At 43.2% G+C, this 18,122-nt stretch overlaps 1 protein-coding gene across 1 annotated transcript in view; it reads right to left on the bottom strand.

Annotated features, from left to right (window-relative positions):
- The window catches only part of XDH (xanthine dehydrogenase), a 411,630-nt gene extending 396,022 nt beyond the window's left edge, over positions 1–15,608 (bottom strand). Inside the window, exon 1 of the mRNA XM_069233805.1 lies at positions 15,493–15,608. Coding sequence (XP_069089906.1) covers positions 15,493–15,540 — 48 coding nt within the window. The 5' untranslated portion in view covers positions 15,541–15,608. The remainder of the gene's footprint in view (positions 1–15,492) is intronic.
- Positions 15,609–18,122: the final 2,514 nt, after the last annotated feature.

Genomic DNA, 18,122 nt, shown 5'->3' with positions numbered 1-18,122 from the left:
ACCCATACATGGTTGTTGCAGACCACAGGGGAGCCCCTAGGCCCCAACAGTCCCAGCCAGCTCCCCACATTTAGCAGGAGCCAGCATTGCTACCAGCCACAGGGAACAGTTTCTAACGCTGCTCCTTGCGGTGAGAGCAATATTTATATCTGTTTCCCTGATCTGCAGACAAACAGATCTTAAGTCCACTCCCAGTGGGCAAGAGCATTTTTTAAGCTCCTGCCAGCTGGGAGCGGTCTTGGTGTTTGCTTCTATTTGGCGGGAGTTTTGAAAATGCTCCCACCAAGTGAGAGCAAACACAGGTTTCAGAGCAAACACAGGTTTCCGGGCAGGGAAACTGCTATGGCTCGGGGATGGGCTCCCTGGGACATAGCTTGTTAGTCAGCTAATGGCTCAAGGAGGGGGATTGTGTGGCCCCCTCCATTTAACTTTCATTTCGTGACCTCAGGAGTAGGCTCCCTGGGGTCTTTAGTGGCTTGGGGAATGGAACTGTGCAGCCCCCCCTTAAGAAATGTGCCATGCCCCAGGAGTTAGGGTCCGTGGGGGAAAAGCAGCCCATAGGGGGGCAGTGTGCCCCCTCACCCTCTAAAACACACTGAGCCCAGGAAATGGGGTCCCTGTGGTCAGAAGCAGTCCAGAGAGGCACGTGCCCCCTCCCCTTCAAAAACATCCCAGGGGGGTTGGGTTCCTGGGGCCAAAATCAGACTGGGGAGGAGGGCCATGTGTGGCCCTTTCCCACTAAAAACATTTTTGGTCACAAGCGCGGTCCCTCTGGGACCCCATCACCAGGCCTAAGGGTTCAGGTTAGTTCTACCCTGCACCCATGTACTTTTTTTCCTTTTTTTCAGGACTCAGGATCGAATACCAGGTCCTAAGATGACTGCCACCACTTCCTGGTTGACGTGGTGGCAGCCAATCAGATCTTAGCTTGAGATCTGCCAGGCTCTGCGGAGGCTCAATGCCCCTAGATATACAAAGTTTTTGAGCATTAATTTCTCAAAAACTACTGAATGGATTTATACCACATTACAAATAGCACTCTTTCTGGACCTAGATCTAGCTTTTTGCCCAATTTTGTGTAAATCCGCTCAGCAGTTTAGGATGTTGCTCTGTCCAAAGTTCTTAAGGGAAAATGAGTGGGAAAAACGTTTTTTGGGACCCCTTTGTATCATAGCCTCTGCTTGACAGATCACCCCTTAAACTTTCAGTGTGCAAACTCATCAAAAGTAGCACTTTTATTGCAAAGTTTCTTGAAGATTTGTTAGACCGCACTAAAATTATTAGCGAAACAAAAAATGAATTTCCTATGGAAAGTATATATATCTCGGAAAGTCGTTCCACTAATCCAATCCCTTTGGGTGGTGAATGCTGTCACTGAATAAAATATCTGTAAATCTACTTCTCGAGTGCAGGCTTTCATTCGTGGGATTGGGTGGGCGTAAAGAATTTATGCTGTTTGTAAAATTACAGGATCAGACTAACATGTACTCCGAACACTGACCGCAGTCAGATGCACCTCAGCAAGATGCCTTTTATCTATATTTATATGTAGATATCACCTACTGGGATTCACCAGTGGATAATCATAGTTAAGACCTAGTTTCCATAGGAAAAGCATGTTTTGTTTTGCCAATAATGTTGTCGCTGTTTGACCAATCTTCACATGCATGGTGGGTTTGGGTTGTTATAGGGGTTGGCTGCTGGACATGGCCACGGGCCATATTGTATTAACATAAAGTATTTGAAATTACTTAAAGTTAAAAAACATAGAAATTCACTTAAAAAAACAAAAGTTACAGGGGGGTTATAGTTAAGCTCACTTTTAAAGTGCACAAAACCATACAAATTCAGCAGTTATAGTTACAATTATTTCAGGGAACTATAAAAAACACCCTCGCCATGCACTACTAGTTATCCCATATATTACATCAGTCATGACACCTTCTATGGCATCAATGAAATTATCATTGCAACATTTCCAATAAAATTATTGATGAGAAAACTGCATGGCTTGGGCTTGAATTATAGTAACTTTGGGGCATGGCTTATAGTTACTTGAGATAACTCTAACTATAACGGGTGAATTTCTATGGTTTTGTACATTTAAAATGTTAGCCTAAGTATAATGTCCCTTTACCTTTGGTGTTTGAAGGGCATTTCTTTGTTTTTTTATTCTATTTCCTAACTATCACGTCCATGTAACCTTTGTTTTTTTCAGAGAATTTTTATGTTTTTTTTAACGTAAATTAATTTAAATTACTATACATTAATTCAACCACTGCTCCTGCAAGCAGGGAGCTCCTTTAAATAGCAGATCCTTGCTTGCGGAGCAATGTTTTCATCTGTATCCCTGCTCGCATATTTCTGTGCAAGGAAACAGATGAAAACTCTGCTTTCTGCAAGTGGAATCTGTTTGTATGTTTGCTTTTGCTTGGTGGGAGCTGTCAGCTCCCACCAAGCAAAAGCAAACAGCTACCCCACAAGGGTGGCCATTTCAGAAGACGGTCCTGGGGAGTGGTGGTCCACAGGGCCATCTATGACTCTATAGTATAATTTAGCCTCAGGGAGATGGTGGTCCCCAGGGCTGTGGCTGGGCCGTACAGCCCCCCCATAAATTGTATGAATTGCCCCAGGGAGGTGGAAGTCTCAAGGGTGTGGGGGCTGTGCGGCCCCCCATATATTATACTGTTTGCCCCGGGCCCAGGGCTTGCGGGGGGACATGCAGGTCCCTTGCATTCATGTAATAAGGTTTACCCTAGGGATGTGGTGTCCCTGGGATGAGGGCGGGCCCAACAGGCCTGCCCACACACATCATTTTCAGTGCCCCAGGGAGGTGGCAGGCTCTCGGGCTGCGGGGGGACATTGTGGGTCCCTCATATTCATGTAATAGGTTTTGTCTGGGAGAGGTGGCAGTCTCTGGGGCTGCGGGGGTCGCACAGGCCCCCACGCATTATTTTATCAACTTTTGCCCCAGAGAGGTGGTGGTCCCAGGGGCCCGGGGTCCGATACAGATCCCCTATGTTAATTTACTTCAGCCCAAGGGAGATGGTGGTCCCCAGGTCTGCGGGTGAGCTAGGCAGCCTCCCTGCATTAATGTAATAGATTTGCCCCAGGGAGGTGGCGGTCCCTGGGGCACGGGCAGACACAGCAGGCACACCTGCATACATAATTCTCAGTTATCTGGGGAGTAGATGGTCCCTGGGGCTGCAGGATCCTATGTAATAGGTTTTGCCTGGGAGAATTGGTGGTCCCTAGGGTGCAGGCAGGCCCAGCGGGCCCACCTGTGTACATAATTTTCAGTCTCTCGGGGAGGTGGTGGTTACCGGACCTGCTGGGGACTGTGTGGGCCCCCACAATATTTATCAAGTTTTGCCCCGGGGAGGTGGTGGTCCCCAGAGAATGGGTGGGCACAGCAGGCCCACCCGCATAAATAGTTTGCAGTGCCTGGGGAGGTGGTGGTCCCCTGGGCTGCCTGGGCCCACTCAGGACCTCCTGCATCAATTTAACAACTTTTTGCCCCAGGGAGGTGGTGGTCCTAGGCCGGGGGTCCAAGATGGATCCCTTACATTAATTTACTTCAGCCCCGGGCAGGAGGCATCCCCAGAGCTCTGAGGGGGAGCCACACAGTCCCCCCATAAATTGTATAGATTGCTCTGGGAAGGGGACAGTCCCTGAGGTACGGCACAGGGGGCCATGTCGGACTTCCATATACTTATAATAAGTTTTGTCTGGGGGAGGTGACAGTCCCCAGGGTACAGACAGGCCTAGTGGACCCACCGACATAATTTTCAGTGTCCCTGGGCTCCTGTGGACCGTGTGGGCCCCGCATTAACTTATCAACTTTTGCTTCTGGGAGGTGGTGGGCCCCAGGGCACAAACATAATAAGTTGTGCCCCGGAGAGGTAACACTCCCTGGGTCTTCCATAAGCCTTATGAGGAGGGCCCAGTGTGCCCCTTTCTATTTTTTTACTATGCCCTCGGCACCTGGCCCACCTGGAAGCAAACTAAAAAGCAATTGCTTGCTTTTTTTTTAATTCACAGCAAAATTTGCGGGTTTGTCACAATTTCCCCCGTGATTTAAAAACAAAAATACTTTTAAGCCTTGTGGAGGTCCCTGGGGGACCCCTGAACCAAGGTTGCAGTGGGATAGGGTCACAGTACCCTGCTCCCTTTTCTTTTTTTTCTTTTTTTTGGGACTCTGCTTCAGACGAGACTCAAAATGTCTGTCAACACTTCCTGGTTGAAGTGTTGGCAGCCAATCAGATCACTGCACGAAATCAGGTGTATTTGCGAAGCCTTCGTGCTCCCAGATATGCAAATTTGGTTTTCTTTTAATATTTCAGAAACTACTGAACAGATATACATCAAATAACAAAAAGGATTCTTTCTGTACCAAAAGCTACCTTTCTGCCAAATAGGATGTAATTTTGTTCAGCAATTCAAGCTGTAGTCGGATTCAAAATTCCAATGGGAATTACAATGGGAAATGCACTATTTTTGACCCCCCCCTTTTTCTCAGCCCCCGCTTGATGGATCACCCTGAAACTTCCCATGCACAACAAAATTCTCTGCCACACTTTTTTGGAACATTTTGTGAAGATTCGTCAAAGGCCAGCCAACAATGCTTTTTCAATGGAAACTAGGTCCTAACTATAACTACCTACTGGTGACCACCAGTAGGTAATATATATATATATACCTATTTATAGATATAAATGTGCGTGTATATATATATATATATATATATATATATATATATATATGTAAATCGAACTGGGTGAATGCAAGAAAACACTGGACGGCTGCACAATGCCACAGGGATCGTATTTGATGAAGAGAAAAATATCCAAAAAGAGAAGAAAAGAAAATCTTTCAATGTCAATCCACCGTCATCAATTTATTTGAAAAAATCAATCCATGATAATAAAGTTAGAACAAAATCACCATCACGCTGTCCTGGCCAAATGTCTACGCGTTTCGGCAAACGCCTTCAACTGGACATATATATATACACACACACACTCACACACAAAATTAATAACATATTATTGTGCACAAAGTTATTTTATCAGTGTGAAATCCATTACAAATCACTTGGCCTTCAACTTTGCAGCTTATCATCATGGCCATAAAACTAAATCGAAGAAATGATGGACCTAGATAAACTGTTATGCATCAGTCTATGTGTGTTTGAAGAGTTATTTACAACCACTTCGGAGGGAACAGAAAAAGGAAAGAACAACTATTGATCAAGGCTTTGAATGTGTTCAGCTCAATGTACGAAATGGGATTGTGATACTATGGGAGACAAACTGGGGTTATGTCAAAAGTGGCTAAAATCCCTCAACATAAATAAATATATTTCCTGTCAAGTAACCAATCTGTAGTAGAGCTGGGTTAGGGAAGATTTCACACTCCGTCCTGGTCAAAGGGCTTACCTTAGGATTTTTCTGTAGAATAGAAATGTAGCAGGATAAAGATAAATGCTGTGGAGAAGGGCGACTCCACCAAGTCAGAATCTTCTTTTTCACATACTTTGATCTGTGCACTCAAAAGTTGTGAGTATAACAAATGTTCCTGTTAAGGACACATTCTTACCAGGTAAGCTTTGTAAGTGGGCCCAGTGCTCCAGAGGTTAAACATTTTTCTTTCCTAACTTTTAGAAAAATGCATTTAATTTCTTTCCAGATGATCTGTAAGTCACCAGAATTTCAGGAAAGTCTCTCATGACACTTGACCAAGGGTTGGAGATGAGAAAGGCTCCTCAGTTTCCAGTGAAGCCTGCAGCCAAATTGCCAGTTACCTTGAAGTATAGTGGCAATGTCTATTTTTTAAGACCATAAAATATTTTTGATTTTGCCCTCTTTTTTTAATATTGGTGAGTCCTCAAGAGCAAAACGAAATATGGTGAAAGAAGTGTGAGAGTGGGAATTTTCTAATGTTTATAAATGATTTTGATCCTAAAATGTGTAATTAATTAACGTGCAAAACGACTGACTTTTGAAATATTTGTTTTTCTGTTCGTGACTGAGCAAAATAATAATCTGACGCTGTGGTTATTTTCCATGATTCAAAGCTTTCATAAAAGTGTCTTCGAAGTTTGTGTAGATGTGCGCATAGCTACCCCTAGTGGTTTGCAGCTTTATGTCTTACAAGGTCATGTCTTAACCAAGCATTGCATAAGTTGAAATGTATTATTGTTTCAGAATGTTACCAATATCTGGTCTTTCCTCAAGGATGGAAGTGAATGGAAAGAATAAAAGTTTCTTCCTGAGAACAAGATATTCGAGAGGTGTCGAAACAATGGAGTTACAGACGAGATCGAAGAAACAATGACACTTTGGAGGAAAATGTTATAGTTAGCATAGATTTGCTGTGCTTTAGGTCATCAATTTAGTTGTTGATTGGCTGAAATGAAACCATCCCATACACTGACCAACCACAAGCTTATTAGGACTTAGTATAACAACTTGAGTAGAATTCTCCAGGGGCAGATTAGCGCAGATGAGGTTTGATTCTGATGGTTCAAGACTTATTGGCTGAGTGGGTGTAGCTGTCATTAGGCCCAAATCTTCTGATGACATAACTGATGGTGTCCCGAGGCTGCAGCAAGCCATTTGCTGTCTCTACTTTTATTCTTGGTAACAAATGCCATTGAAATGTGAATTGTGTCTCTTTTGCTTTCTAGGTACCAGCTGCAACTTATGACTTTATTGCTGCACATTAATAACATTTTTCTATTATTAATTGAGTTAAGGAGTTTTTCTAAATTTGTGTTCCTAAGTTCTTTTCACATGAAGCCCAACATGTTGATGCTAATCTGTGGTTAGTGAGGGAACTAACTTTGAAAAGCTCATGACTTATTTTGAAATCATTTGATGCTGAACTAATGTATACTATGCCATTTTTATCAGTTTTTGAATTATTAATAAGTGTGATTCTTTTAGAGATAATTTGTCTGATTATCTTAATTAAATTGAGATATATAAGATGCTTCAATCAACAGCTATTGATCTTATATGCTTATCATTTGTGTTGGAGAGTTATTTTCGTGACATTAGCATTGTTAATATAGGGAAGTAAATCTATGACTTCTTCTTAATAAACTGGTGTAGTTATTGACTGAAGATTTATAATATTGATTGTTATTGAAATTGTTGATCCTCACACCTTTCATTGATGACATCCCCTCAAACCTATGTTACTTCTATCCATCATCCTCTAGCGCAGAATACACTATTCAGTGTAGAATATAGCTAGGATTCCATGGCGCGTTCGCAGAAACAAACATTGGCAAAGCCAAAAGTGTGTGCTGGGAAGTGATAGTTCTACCTGGCTAATAATGATACTGCAGCAAGGTTGCAATATTATTGGACAGTACCACTTTTGTGTCTAGTGGCTCAATAGATTCAAACCTCTGATGGAGAGGTGTGATTTGTTTGCATGGTTAGTTTTAAAACGGGGTGTATCCACTCAGCCTTTCACAGTCATGAGAATGATAAAATGTGTACCAGTGAGCTGGGTAACAGAAACTGTTAGTAGTGCAAATAGACTCCTCAAAGTTGAATTTGCAGTTGATAAAGGCACGTTATGTATCCCAGCAAAGCAGCATATTCGCATGAGACTCCTGCCTAAGGATCTGTATAGGAGTAGACCGAGCTGCCGTCTGGCCCCTTGTCATAACGTCCATCCTCTGCTAGTCAATTCTTTTTAGCTAGCACTTTAAATTCTGATGCCTCACTTTCTCCACCAATAGCACTGTCTCAAAAACTCCAGCATCTGTGCTGGCTGAGTTTGACCACTCATGGCATGAGTCCAGTTGGTGATAACAGGTGGATGCACCTCAAATACTCCACAAGTAAGGAGGCTGCCTTATTTCTTAGACAGTAGCAGGGTTGATGCTGCAAGTTTAACACATACTGTCCACTTGCTTTACAGGATGTGCACTGTCTGTGTTGTACACAGCAATTCAACACCCTATCCAGCAGGGCTGGGACATTAATAATGGCAATGTCACTCTTCTGTGTGTTACGATGCTGATGAAACCCAATGGAGTACGAGCGTTTTTATAAAGGTTTAGGCAGAAATGGGGTTTGCAAGCAGGACTGGAGAATGGAAAATGTGCACAGCCTATCACACTTAAGTTTAAATTCCTGCAAGACATAAAAGATTGTATTTGTAAAATGCAATATACGGCAATGATTCTGGTATTATGAGGTGTAGGATTGAGGATTTATTCATACGGCTGATTTTAGGATTGTTGGCTCATGAAATAAGTCTTTCTAATACGGATTGTGTGGATATAAACAGAAGGGGTGCGGTCACAAGATCTCAGTATTCATAGGTATATGGAACACTTTGTATTATAGTGAAGACTAAATGGGCTGGTCTTCCAATTTCTTGCACCCTCCATTCTACAACATGTGCCTATATTAGATAAATATGATAATATAAGCTTCAGCTCTCTTTTGCAAATTATTTTTAGGGTCTTAGTGTCCCTTTTCCATAGTCAGTACCAATACCCTATGGCATGCAGTTTTGTCGGTTTCCCTCTGTCAATGTCCACTTTGTCAGTGTCTCATCGGTAGACTCCCAGTGTTGTCATCACCAGATCAATTCCAAGGCCAGTTTATCATTGACTGTGCCACAGTGTCAGTCCTTCCATATCACTACCTCTGCAGCAGTGTTTTTAAAATCAATTTCAGCATCCCAGAGTCAGTGTACCTTTGTTCTGTGTCCTATTCTTGCCAGGGACCTTGCATAAATATTTGAGTGTCAATCTCAACGTCCATATCTCAAATTCAATATCCTTGTGTCAGTGCCTCTATGTAAGTATGCCCATGTCATGGTCCTAGGATGGGTATGTGATTCCCCAGGTGTTCTCCAAATGTCCTCCTGTTGATGTCCCTGCATCAGTGCCCTTATAGGAGTGCTTAAATGTCTTCATGCTAAACCCCAGGTGTCACTGTCCTAGGCTCCATGTGAATGCTATTAATCCAGCATCCCCATAACAGTGTTGCTATGCTGATGCCCATGTTTAATGGCCCCTATATCAAAGTCAAAGGCAGTGCCCCGATGTCAAAGTCCCTGTCTCATTGTCAATTATCCTCATCTCTGTGCTCCTGAGGTGTGCAAGGTGTGCACTGTTTTCACTGTGTTTGCTTATGGCCTTTACAACACCCTAAACTCATCTCAAGCCCCTATTGGTGAATAGAAGTAATGTACATTCAATGGATGTGGAAGAGCTGACTTTCCATTCATAATAAAAAGGGGGAAACTGGAAAAAGAGACAGCTGTCAAATTATTTCCATGCAGTTACCTGGTGCATAGATTACATTTTGCAGTGTTATTCTTTGATTATCATATTCAGATCGCGGTCTCACTCTTGGTTAAAGGAAAGAAACAGGATGTGGCTTGGATGTGCTTGTTGTCTAGTGCAGAACAGCTCTCTCACTTTAACTTGTGTGATGTACTGTATTTAGGGTGAAAGATGTTTGAAATGATCGCATGGCCTTCAAGCACCGAATGTTCCCCCGATTTGGAGGGGGTGCAAAAATCAACACAGGCTGGAGGACCCTGTAGCCACACCACCCTGAAGCTATAGACCTGCAACTGAAAATTCCCCTCAATTCATAGACAATCAGATATTTTTATTATTTTTTTGCGTTTTTGCAGTTCTGTTTTTGTCAGCTCATGAGTGTGAGTTTGACCTAATGATTACCGCTACTGGGTTGTCTCTGTGTAGCCTGACCCTATGGCTGAACTCTCGCAAAAGTCATTAGAAAAGCTGCATTTTTGCAAGATTTTCGGCAGACATCGTGGGTCAGGCCAGCCAATCTCCAAAGAATGCTTTTTGGTGTCTACAACACGTTCAGAGTTTGTAAGAATCACATAGTAGAAACTCTTTTGTTGTGGAAAGTATTAAGGTTTCTAGGACCTTCAATCGTGAAAGGCAATTTATATGGCGAGGATACCGCTGAATTGACCATAATTCATTACCTTCTTCCAATTGCATTCTTATTCTATAATACCTTGTTTCAGCGATGATTATGTCAGAGTTTTATCACATCATTCTGGTTTCTGATACTGTCTTGGCATGCTTACACAGCTGCTAGGCCACAAATGGAGCCAACAATGGAGTTATAATGAGGGGTAGGCAGAACTCGCAGAGTTTCACTGCGCAGAATTCCGCGCATTGACATGAAACTCTGTGAGATTTTGCAGAGTTCTGCAAAGGGGCAGAAATCAATGTGCCATGCTGCTCGTGCTGATTTTTAGTACCAGGAGCTCGTGAACACGCTGAAAAAAAAGCGCGAACAGCACCACATGCTGTGCCAGAGGGCGCTGCTTCTCGGGTTGGTTTGGGTGCCACTAAAGTCGATTTTCTACTCGAGCAGCAGCTTTCTCAGTGAGAACAGTCACCACCAGCGGCAACCATCCATGTTGAGAAAATCTCGCCGGGTGCCCTCCCAGTGTGCAAAAATAGCACTAGGGGATGCCAATGCTCACTCGCCAAATTACTGTTGCGGTTGGTGGAATTTGGCCAGAACTCTACATTACAACCATAACACGGAGTGGCCAAAAATTCACCTACTTCACCTGCGGAGCGGGATTTATCCCTCACTACTAGTCATTATTCTGTGCATGCATGCCACTTACTTCTTCCTTCAGCGACGTGTGTAACAGAATCTGAATGAAGCCTCTACTCTTTCTTTAAGGTGAAGTAAGATTAACAGAAAAGCAGATATTTTAGCGTTGGTAAGAAGCAGATTCGAGAGCAGAGTTGGGATTTCAACTAACCATAGTGTGGTCAGATGTTGTATGAAGTTAAGGACTTTAGACAGGGTCGGAGCAGGCAGTCCATGTGGAAGTCTCATTTTACTTGCACATATTGCTCTCAGTGTTTCGCTATAGTGTAGTAGTGAGTGCCAGGCAACCCTATGCGTGAGGCGCTTCATCTTCAAGCGTGACATCTGCAAGTATTAGTTCAATGACGAGCGAGGACCATTGGGTTGTTCCTTGGAGAATGCACAGGAGCTCTAGGGGAGCATCTGCCTTCTTAAGAGAAGCAACTTTCTGTACTTTTACAACTAGAGAGGTCAGAACGAGGAAGAAACAAAAGTGATGACAATACATCTCTGAGACGTATCTTTCTGTCGTTTTTAGAGCGATTTCTCGTCGATATTCGCCACTTCTGAGCATGCCAATTACCGCTGTACTCAATTGTAATCACTCAACAATATACACGGTTGTTGTCCCATTCAGGCATGAGGCACGTGATGTGAGTTCAGCTGTAAGTTAATATTTCCACGACAGTGATAATTTACATATCTTGTACAGTTAAAAAAACAAGGCAAAAACTACGTTAATACGTTTGTTTGTGCCACATGTTAAAGACTTTTGAATTCAGCATCCACGTCAATGCACATCGATGCGGTTGCTTCACCATGTGAGGAAAATTCAGTTCTTGGATTTGAATTTGTAATTGCACTGTACAAACATTCAACACCCTGGGACGATACATCGTTCAACTCATAATCGGCTCTCTGATAGATAAATAAATGCAAACGACAATGATGGCAGCAATACATATGTTTGTGTGTGAGCAAGACACAGTGGGTGTGGGCGCCTGGGTTTTTTCATGTGTCTGTATCTATGTGTGCTCCCAGGTATGCATTGGAGTGCCTATGTTTGTGTGTTTCTGAGAGAGTGTGGTTTTTCTCCATGTGTGCTTTGTGGGTGTATGCGTGGGTGGCAGCATACATGTGTGGAAGGGTGCTATGCCTTTCAATGTGTGTGTGTGAACAAGGGTGGAAAGTGCCTGTATGTGTGTCATTTTGTGTATGTGACTGTCCCACTCAGTGTGTGTTATGTTTCTTCACTCTGTGTACATCACCTCACCTGTGTTATTTAGCCAAACCTCATTTGTGAAGTATTTTCCTGCACCATGCACTTCACGTAGTTGCTACATATGTTCTTGCCAGGTCTGGAGTCTGTCAATCTGCTATGTTTTCGCTCTTCTGCCTTAAGGAGCTAGGGCTGGGTCCACACTATAAAAATACTTTACAGTTAAAAAAATATTAAATACTTACAGTAAAGTAAGCTTCTGACTACTCCTATTTCTGAGTGTTCCTGCTCTTCCTTGTGCTTAGTTCCTCGTATTCCTAGTCTTATTCTTACCTTTACTTCTACTATTACTCTTCCTTACCCCGACACTTACTCCTAGTTGTGTCCTGAACTGAGGTGCATTGTCAGACCTTGGTTTTGGTCCCAACATTAGACTAGCAGGGTATTCTCTGGGTCAGAATTGAGGTTAGTTTTTGAGCTGGGTGAGGCACAGTGCTGAACTGTTGGGAGTGGTGTATGGTAACACTGATGGGCATTGGTAGAGCTATGTGCAGGAGTACTTATGGAAGTATTAAAGTACTTAGGCAGATGTTTATGTTGTCACAGCTGCACTAGAACAGGTAGAGGTGATGCTGCTGGTTCACTACTGGAATTACAGCCAGTGTGTGATGGAGATGCACTGGTACTTTGTTATGCTTTTTTGGAGGTCACGGCAGTAAATCAATACTCGATTGAACCAGAAAGTAAATGCACCTGCAATGTGTAAGCAAACAGTGGAAGAGGCCAGGAACAGGGGAGAGACATTTACCAGTATTATCTAGTGCACTTGTCAATGGGAGCATCAGGGAGCTTTCAACTGAACCATTGCAAAAACATTCGAATATTATGTTGAACAAAGTGAAATATTAATTGAGCTGGATGGTAGTCAACAGCAACTAATAAAGTCCTGAGAGCAGTTTTCACACATCATTAAGCTCAACCACTGGAAGGGCAGATGCTGTCACACGAATGAAAATGGTCCTTCGGGAGCTTCAGAGAGGAAAATTATATATTTCTAAAAGTTACATTTCCTAAATACTTTTTAAAAATATGACTTCACCTTTGAATTGTATTTTTAAAAATATTAACTATCGTGATTAAATAGTGTATCTAATGTGTTTTAAACCAGAGATAGTCAAAATAATATTTTAATCTGTATTTTCTCATATGATAGCCAGAGTCTTCTACATTGAAAATAGTTTTGGGGGCTTGTCACCGAAGGAACATTGTGACATTAAATATCTACATGTTCAACTTTTGAATACTATGCACTCTTGCTCGTGGACTAAAAGGCCTACACGTGGGCGATTCTATAATAAAAAGGAAGGTTTTTCAGCTGTCAAAAGGGTTATTTTGACAGGTGGCTTCAGATTTAAACTACAGCAGTCAAGCGACAACTGTAAGTCTAAAAAACTTGCTGTCCTTTGTCACATCGGTTGGTGGCACCACATGTGCTGCAGTCCACAGGTGATATCTAAGTGTTCCTGTCATGGGTGTATGTCTGCACCATATACTATGGCCTTCTAGGAATCATAAATATGCAAATTAGGAGTTAGGCAATTCTATCATCTTTTAGAGGCCGGAGCACTTGCATTGGATCTGAATAACATTGTCAAAGTGTACAGAGTCAAAGAACAAATATCAATCAAACAAAATGTTGATCGACACGAAAAAAGAGACACTTTTTTCACATTAAACAAAAGCAAAAAACATCTGCAGTCTGGAAAATCATTAAAAGCATACTTTTATGGCACACATTCATTTTATACCATGTGTGTGCTGCGTATAGACAACTTGCAGGATGTTGGACTATAGAAGATGAGTCATGACTTTAAGCCTTGAGTTGCAATGCACAATTCCATCAAGGTCAGGATGCATAATACTTTCATGGGATGGAGCTAGAAGGGGCGGGTCTACAAGCCTGCTATCAGAGAGATTTCAGGAAAGACATCAGTCCTGGGAGGGTTCCAGAAGAACATTTATCCCCCTTTGGAGGGTGAAGGAAGCACATTCCTGCCTGTGGGGACACTTTGAGAAGAACAAGTAAGCCCATTCTAGAGGCTGCAGTTATCAGGTCTATTTTGAGTCACGGGTATGCAGCAAGCACAAGGTTCTGTATGGAGGGAGGGGAATGCTCAAAATTGCCCTCAGGGGTGCCCAGCTGTGAAGGGATTTGCTAACCTTCTGTACTAACAGACTTCCTTCACTGTGTGTACAAACAGGCAGTCCTCTCTGCTTAAATAATTCCAGAGCAGTAACAATGATGGGATAAAATCAAGAGACAAAATTACCCTCCAGATGCTCCAAATACTTCTCCAGTAAACGTGCTGCACAGCAAAGATAATGACGTCACTAGCAAGAGCAAGTATAATACGAAAGACAATTTACGGTGAACAATGCCTCACAAGAAATTGTGCAAATCAAATCACAATGGCAGGGTTTTAAAAGTCGGTAACTACTTTCTGCAGGTTTACTCCTATGCCTGGAGCAGAGTTAAGAAGTGTTGTGGCATTCACAAATAATGCCAATAGCCCAATAGCCCCCAATCCCCCGGAAGAAGCCACAACAATTGAAGTCTTCCGGGAATACTACAATTTACATCTTACAAGTTTGAGGGGGTTAACCCTAAAACTCCCCCGCACCACCTGCACTAGTACAACTGTGGAAATCCATCTACTGCCCGATTACTACTCTCAGAAGCGGACTTTACTAAAGTAAAGTTCCACATACTCTGTTGGGTGTAATAATTTCGGAGTTTATTAAAGCGCTACGGGTCTCCTTACATGTACATCGAAGCGCTGGAGCTAGGATAAAAAGTCTAGGAGATGAAAGAAGACAATGTCTGATCAGGTGATTGGGGGGGGGGGGGGGGGGGCATATTCAACCATCGCTAATTCTGCGTGAAATTGCTCCTGTTTGCTGAACCGAAGATCATAGTTCTTGCCTCTTGGATTGAGTCCAAGACATTCCGCTGTCCGGGGCCCTGGAATTTTCGTTCCTACATTGCATGTTTTTGCGCTTTCTAGTACCATGGAGAGGAGCAGAGGTAGGCGCAATGAGCCATTTAAATGGATACACCCCCAAAGGAGGGTCGTGAGGCTGTGCTACCCTCAGAGCAAATGCTGCCCCATCCCCCGGTCCGTCTTCAAACATTAATCCTGTATTATTTTGCTTCGAGGACCTCCTTGTGAGGGGCTGAGCTACAGGTTCGCATCCTACAGGTTCGCATCCAGGATTACATGTGAGTTTGAAAAAACATCATGTGTGTTACTTGCAGCTGCAGCATTTCAGTCATTTTCTTTCTTCTGGGACTGAAAAAGTGTCAATAAACTTTTCAAGGAGCGCTCGGCAATATTCTACCTAAGGATCATTGAAATCCCGCATATATTTCAGCTCTTACCTTTGCCAGCACCCAATTTTTATTTTATAGTTTATAATTCTTTCAAGGGGCAGGGTGGCTTCAGGTGGACGAGGAGCACATACAACTAAAGCTTTACCTATAGTTAACATCCGTAGAAAAGCACCAACACTTTGGCAGATAAGCGCTTAAGTGAAGGCAGAAATTGCGAAATCTAGCGTGACATTTGCATGACCGTCCATTCCTACCTTTCTTCCATTCACGAAGAACACCAGTTCATCAATGGGGACATCCATAGGTGAGGCGCGCGACTTCAGCAGCCACAGAGTAGGGAACTGACAACTCTCTAGGTCCGAAAGTGAGAAACTTCTGAAATTCCTGCGCACAGACGGTGCAGCTGCGAGAAAGACGAGGCACGATCGTGGTGTCAGCACCTCTCCCGGATCTCACCACCCGACAGGTAAACAGTTAATGACCTGTGACTGGCAATGGGACTAGACTTTGTTCTCATCATTATGAAAGAAGAGGAGGGGCGGGCTTCACCCACGGGAAAGACCAATAGGGTAGCGCTGACGGAGGGAGTCTCTTTCACCTAGTATTCGTGTATATTGTATAGGAACCCTACGTTATGCATTCTGTTGTTTTCGACTTCATTGGAAACTTACTTCTTATGTTTTATAGTATGTTTCATGTATACTTTTTTCTGTTCCGGTTTATGTCTCAGTTCTCTACTCAAATGTTTCTATGTATCACATGTATTTCTGACTGTACACGTATTCATATGATCAGCTGTAATGCTTACCTAGGGGTCAGTTCTCTTGATACTTTAGCCGGACAGTCCATGTCACAATTACTCCACATAAATTCCCCTTTCTGTACTGCACAGCTTTTTTCATTCAGTGCTGTCACTTTTCCGGTGTTAATGTGCATTATATTAAACCCCACTTCTAAAATATATCTTCCTCCTTTTAATATTGTGCAGAACGACCCCTACCATCATCATTCTTTGAACAGTTTGCTTTCCCTAATTATTCTCATACTGGTTTCTACAATGTTTGTTTGCTGAACTGGCTTCTCCACTTTCGAATTAATTCAGAAGTTTTTTTTTTCTGACCACATTAATTCTCATGCGTTTTGATGCTCTAACAAACTACTGCTTTGAGATGAGTGACCTTAAAGCTAAATGCAGTGTGTCAATGTTTGAATTAGTGACTGATTGTGAGGCATGTCAGCCTTTGGTTGGTCTTCCACACCTTTTTCACTTCCTTTTCCTCTTCCATTTTATTGTGATCTCGTTTTTGCTGGCATTAGGACTCTGTGCACTTTACCTCTGCTAACCAGTGCGAAAGTGTGTATCATGCTTAAATGTGGGAAAAGCATTATTTGTAATTGTCTGATGTGATTTGTAAGAGCGTTCGGTGGACTCTTGGTTCCACAGTGTCAGTTGCCTGTGGACGGACAGCTGATTGGATGCTTCGGTCGTGATTTTGTTGTACTTACGATGTTAGAATAAACACCGTTCTGATTTTCGCTCCTGTTGGACCTGGCAGCGTTAGAGTGGTCACCCCTAACTTTTTGCCTGCCTCCCTCCACTTTTTGGACACTGTTTTTGCTGGCTTTTAGACTCTGCACACTTTATCACTGCTAACCAGTGCTAAAGTGCATATGCTCTCTCCCTTTAAACATGGTAAGCTTGGATCATACCTGATTGGACTATTTAATTTACTTATAAGTCCCTAGTAATGTGCCTAGGGCCTGTAGATTAAACGCTACTAGAGGGCCTGCAGCACTGGTTGTGCCACCCACTCAAGAAGACCCTTTACCTTGTCTCAGGCCTGCCATTGCAAGGCCTGTGTGTGCAGTTTCACTGTCACCCCGACTTGGCATTTAAAAGTACTTGCCAAGCCTAAACCTCCCCTTTCTCCACATATAAGTCACCCCGAATGTGTGCCCTAGGTAACCCCTAGAGCAGGGTGCTGTGTGGGTGAAAGGCAGGACATGTGCCTGTGTAGTTTACATGTCCTGGTAGGGTAAAACTCCTAAATTCGTTTTGCACTACTGTGAGGCCTGCTCCCTTCATAGGCTAACATTGGGGCTGCCCTCATACAGTATTGAAGTGGTAGCTGCTGATCTGAAAGGAGTGGGAAGGTCATATTTAGTATGGCCAGAATGGTAATACCAAATCCTGCTGACTGGTGAAGTTGGATTTAATATTATTATTCTAGAAATGCCACTTTTAGAAAATGAGCATTTCTTATTTTTCTGTGCCTTACAATCCACGTCCGGCTGGGCTTAGTTGACAGCTCCTTGTGCATTCACTCAGACACACCCCAAACACAGGGTACTCAGCCTCACTTGCATACATCTGCATTTTGAATGGGTCTTCCTGGCCTGGGAGGGTGGAGGGCCTGCTCTCACACAAAGGACTGCCACACCCCCTACTGGGACCCTGGTAGACAGGATTGAACTGAAAGGGGACCTGGTGCACTTCCTAGCCACTCTTTGAAGTCTCCCCCACTTCAAAGGCACATTTGGGTATAAAACAGGGCCTCTGCCCTACCTCATCAGACACTTGCTGGAGAAGAAACCTGAACCAGAGCCTGCATCCTGCCAAGAAGCACTGCCTTTAAGGAACTCACCTGACTGCTTTCTACAAAGGACTGCTGCCTTGCTGTTGCCCTGCTGCCTTGCTGAACTCTTGTCTGGCTGTAAAAGTACTCTCCAAGGGCTTGGATAGAGCTTGCCTCCTGTTCCCTGAAGTCTCAGGACCAAAAAGACTTCTCTTTTTCATTTGGACTCTTCGTGCGGAAAAAATTTCTACGCACAGCTTGTTCCGTGGCGAGAAAATCACCACACACCGACGCTGATCGACATGACG

Source organism: Pleurodeles waltl, chromosome 5, assembly GCF_031143425.1.
Source record: "Pleurodeles waltl isolate 20211129_DDA chromosome 5, aPleWal1.hap1.20221129, whole genome shotgun sequence".
In the NCBI taxonomy this organism is placed as follows: Eukaryota; Metazoa; Chordata; class Amphibia; order Caudata; family Salamandridae; genus Pleurodeles; species Pleurodeles waltl.
This window is presented reverse-complemented; position numbering and strand designations above follow the sequence as displayed.